At 32.1% G+C, this 3,821-nt stretch overlaps 1 protein-coding gene across 1 annotated transcript; it reads right to left on the bottom strand.

The window, feature by feature from the left end:
- Nucleotides 1–356: 356 nt before the first annotated feature.
- On the bottom strand, nt 357–3,410 carry LOC144849652 (actin, cytoplasmic 1-like). The gene is made up of 4 exons (XM_078706680.1): nt 3,270–3,410; nt 2,871–3,116; nt 1,120–1,359; nt 357–1,003 (listed from the first exon to the last, which is right to left on the bottom strand). Exons 1-4 carry the CDS (start codon nt 3,405–3,407, stop codon nt 485–487), a joined length of 1,143 nt encoding a protein of 380 aa, XP_078562806.1. The 5' UTR covers nt 3,408–3,410; the 3' UTR covers nt 357–484.
- Between the last annotated feature and the right edge of the window lie 411 nt (nt 3,411–3,821).

Below are 3,821 nucleotides of genomic sequence, written 5' to 3'. Positions count from 1 at the left end.
ATATAATCGGTCCCTTACTATTTTTATTCGTTATCAACTTTATCTTCTATTTTACTCAATCTTACTTATGGTATATCAATATGGGGTAATATAAAACTAATTTGTTCTTGAATGCTATTTTTCAATAATGTATTACTTTTTGTCAAGAGCCTAAATGTTTGTTTATTTAGTTAGTTATTTGTTAGTTTTTTTTTTTCACTGAACACAATTATATTATACTGAATTTTTTTTCTAATTTAACATTTACATGTACAAAATAGTTTGTTTTATTACAATAAAAGTTGAACTGTACTAATATAATTGGTTTGCAGCAACCTAAATCTGTTACAGTAGACTATAATTTCCATGTACCCTACATTCATTTATTTTATTTCATATTAGCTAAACACACGTTTAGAACACTACTCTTACATAGACACAACAGTTATAGACATAACAGTATATTGAAGGTATTGTTGGCCATATAACTATTATATAATTTAACTTAAAAGCACTTCCTTTGCACCACCCGAGGGCCGAATTCCTCGTATTCCAGTTTACTAATCCACATCTGTTGGAAAGTTGACAAAGATCCTAGCATAGATCCCCCTTTCCATGCCGAATACTTGCGATCATGGGGAGCTATTACTTTTACCTCGGTACCGGTCGGTACTAGTGTCGTCATTTCTTTTTGCAGACGATCCGCAATTCCTGGATACATTGTAGAACCACCCGACATCACACAATTTTGATAAAGTTCTTTACGAATGTCAACGTTACATTTTACTATACTGTCAACTATCATTTGATGAATTCCACAATGTTTTCTTCTTACAAGCGATGGTTGGAAGAGGATTTCGGGACATCGAAATCGTTCGTTTCCGATTGTTATGTAGTCTCTGTTGTGCACTTCGTAACTTTTTTCAATGGAATTAGTTACTGCGGCTGTATTCATTTCTTCTTTAAAATCAAGAGCGACGTAACAGAGCTTTTCCTTTATGTCTCGAACAATTTCTTTTTCCAGCTACAAGAAAAGCACTACTTATAGTAATTTTATTTAGTGTACAAACTGGTTGAATAACATGTTGTCCAGACGAGAGACAAAATATTTGTCTGCCAAAGCTAAGAATATTAACTTACCTTCCGTGAATATTCACGTTCATAAATAATCCTTGCTAAATGTTCAGTAATATGCCGTCCAGCTAAATCAACTCGTTCTATAGCGTATGGAAGTGCATATCCTTCGTAGATTGGAACAATATAGGAAACGTCCTCTCCTGAATCAAAAACTATGCCAGTACGTCTTCCTACAGCGTACAGAGACAGAACAGCTTGTGTGGTTATGTACATTGCAGGTACGTCGAATGTCTCAAACATAATCTAGAAATCCGAAATAATTCGGAAAATGACAGAAAGTACGTTGAGTGTGCTGTGTCTGTTGGTAAGGTTATACACAGCACAGTCCTGGGAAGGTATTCCAAAATCTGCCTTGGTCAATATGGTTATGCCCCGGTTTAAGGAATATTAATTGTACTAACCAATGAAATGAAACTTCTTTTGTAAAAAGTAGTAGTACTATAGTTTACTGCTTGAAGCGTTACTTTACTGTCCAATTACAAATATGAACAGATAAATGCTTTTTGACGTAATTTAACAAAATTGGTTGTTATTGATCCATAATGAATACTGTAAATATAGGATGTAAAAATGAATAAATTATTAAACTACGCATTGCCTTATGTACGTTTTTATTGCAGTGGTTGTTAACACAATGTCAGTTCCCATTGAACCTCAGTGTAATGCTTCAAAATAGGAAGTCTATCCAGGAGGGTTTTTTATGTTCTCTTTAAATCACAGTGATTTAGAATAGGAATTCGATTAACCAGTGGTGCATAGTTTCCTTTTTTATTGCAGTGTAAAAACAAGAATTCAGTTCCCATTGAACATAATCTGTTATTATTGTAGTGGTTGTAATTAAAATCAGTTCGTTTGAACTACAATGTTTTATTCATAAACCTGTTTAGTGTCAATACAAAATTATAATTTTTCGTTTTTCTGCCTTTGTGATAAAGGTGTTGTCTTCTACAGTATCGGTATACAGTTTATATTACCACCTACTAAAATACATGATCAGAAATAATATATACAAAAGAGTCGATAGTTTTTGAAGATTCATTTTACTCTCATCATGTATCATATATTAATTGTACATTTTTTTTATATTTAATAAAAAGAATCTCCATAATACATTTTATTCTAAACAATTATATATAAGACACACACTCAAGCGAAATCAGACATAAGTTGAGATTTTCAGAAATACTGAAACTACCAACAGATGACACAAAATGTTAAAATTTCTGCATTTATTTGTCTAAAAATAAAAAAAAATCTAAGCTTATGTATAAATACTGTTTTCACTTTTTGTTAAAAAAAATTGTGATTTTTCAACCTTTTATTGTTTTTGGCAAAATATAGTATGTTATATTACGCCTACTATAAAATATGGTTCAATAGGAACGTTATTTCTTATAATCATTACAATAAACAACATTAAGTCGCGTGCTACAATGTATAGTGATAACGGACCGATAGACAGACCGACCGACCGACCGACATAGTGAACTATAGAGTATAAAAAGTATACTCTGCAACTTTGTTCTTTCAACAACTGCAATAAAATTGTAGGCCTATTATTTTTTTCCATTGTTGTGATTAATACGTTTCTTATTATGGTTCAATATAATGTACTATAGTTCTAATAAGCTTTTTAATATTTTTTTGTTTTGGGTATAAAAGCAAAAAATAATAATATTAAAAATAATAGTTTAATTTCAGAAATTTAGTCGATACGACTTATTCAATTAAAATACTATTAGCCTACTACCTACCTGTGTCATTTTCTCTCGGTTCGCTGTAGGGTTAAGTGGCACTTCTGTCAGTAGTATCGGGTGTTTATTAGGCTCAACCCGAAGTTCATTGTGAAAACAATGGTGCCATATTTTTTCCATGTCGTCCCAATTGGTTACAATACCATGTTCTATTGGACATTTCAGAGTAAGCCTACTTCGATTTGATTGTGCTTCGTTGCCAATATATAATATGTCTTCATTTCGTACCATCCGTGCCATTTGTGACTTACCAAAATGGAAAAAAACCCATAAACAATCAGATCAGACAAAGCAATTGTTCAATGTTGTAAACATGTTAAAAGACACTATTATGGTATAATCTAATCAGAAAATTACATAAACAAATGTTCTTTATCTTATGAGACTTATTTGCGATACCTGTTTGCTTTGTCTTCCAGTTAAAGTTGGGAACACGACCTTTGGGGCATCATCGCCTGCAAACCCCGCTTTGCACATGTCTGAACCAATGTCGATAACAAGTGGTTTTAGCTCTTCGTGGTAATCATTGGTGATCATTTTTGCTATACAAATTTACTATTATTATCAGAACTTTCTGAAAAAAGTTTGTAAAAATAATTTTTAAATAAAGTAAAGACAAATAAAAATAATATTATATGCCTAGAAGTCAATATAATCCAATGTCACTATCAAGATGTGCAATAACGAATGTAAGTTTATTTCGTATTTTTTCGTCCATTACAACTATGTCTAGTACTGTGCAACTAAAATGTTTCAAATAACAATAGGCCAAACGGTAAACCACATTACTGAATAATAACAATATAGCCTGGCGAGGCATGTGCATGGTACACTCACATTATGAACACAAGTGTGCACATTGTATGTGAGCGTGCTATGCAAAATGCTAATAGGGAGGTTTCGCAACCTTACGAATACGATAACTTTTGAGCTGATCCCCATTTCATATTC

The sequence above is a fragment of the Antedon bifida genome, chromosome 1, assembly GCF_963402885.1.
Source record: "Antedon bifida chromosome 1, ecAntBifi1.1, whole genome shotgun sequence".
NCBI classification, from domain to species: Eukaryota; Metazoa; Echinodermata; class Crinoidea; order Comatulida; family Antedonidae; genus Antedon; species Antedon bifida.
This window is presented reverse-complemented; position numbering and strand designations above follow the sequence as displayed.

Coding starts and splice junctions, on each gene's coding strand:
- LOC144849652 (XM_078706680.1), bottom strand. CDS start 3,407: ATGATCACCAATGATTACCACGAAGAGCTAAAACCACTTGTTATCGAC. Junction 1,360..2,870: donor ACCGAGAGAAAATGACACAG/GTAGGTAGTAGG, acceptor TCGGATTTCTAG/ATTATGTTTGAGACATTCGA. Junction 1,004..1,119: donor AACGTGAATATTCACGGAAG/GTAAGTTAATAT, acceptor CTTTTCTTGTAG/CTGGAAAAAGAAATTGTTCG.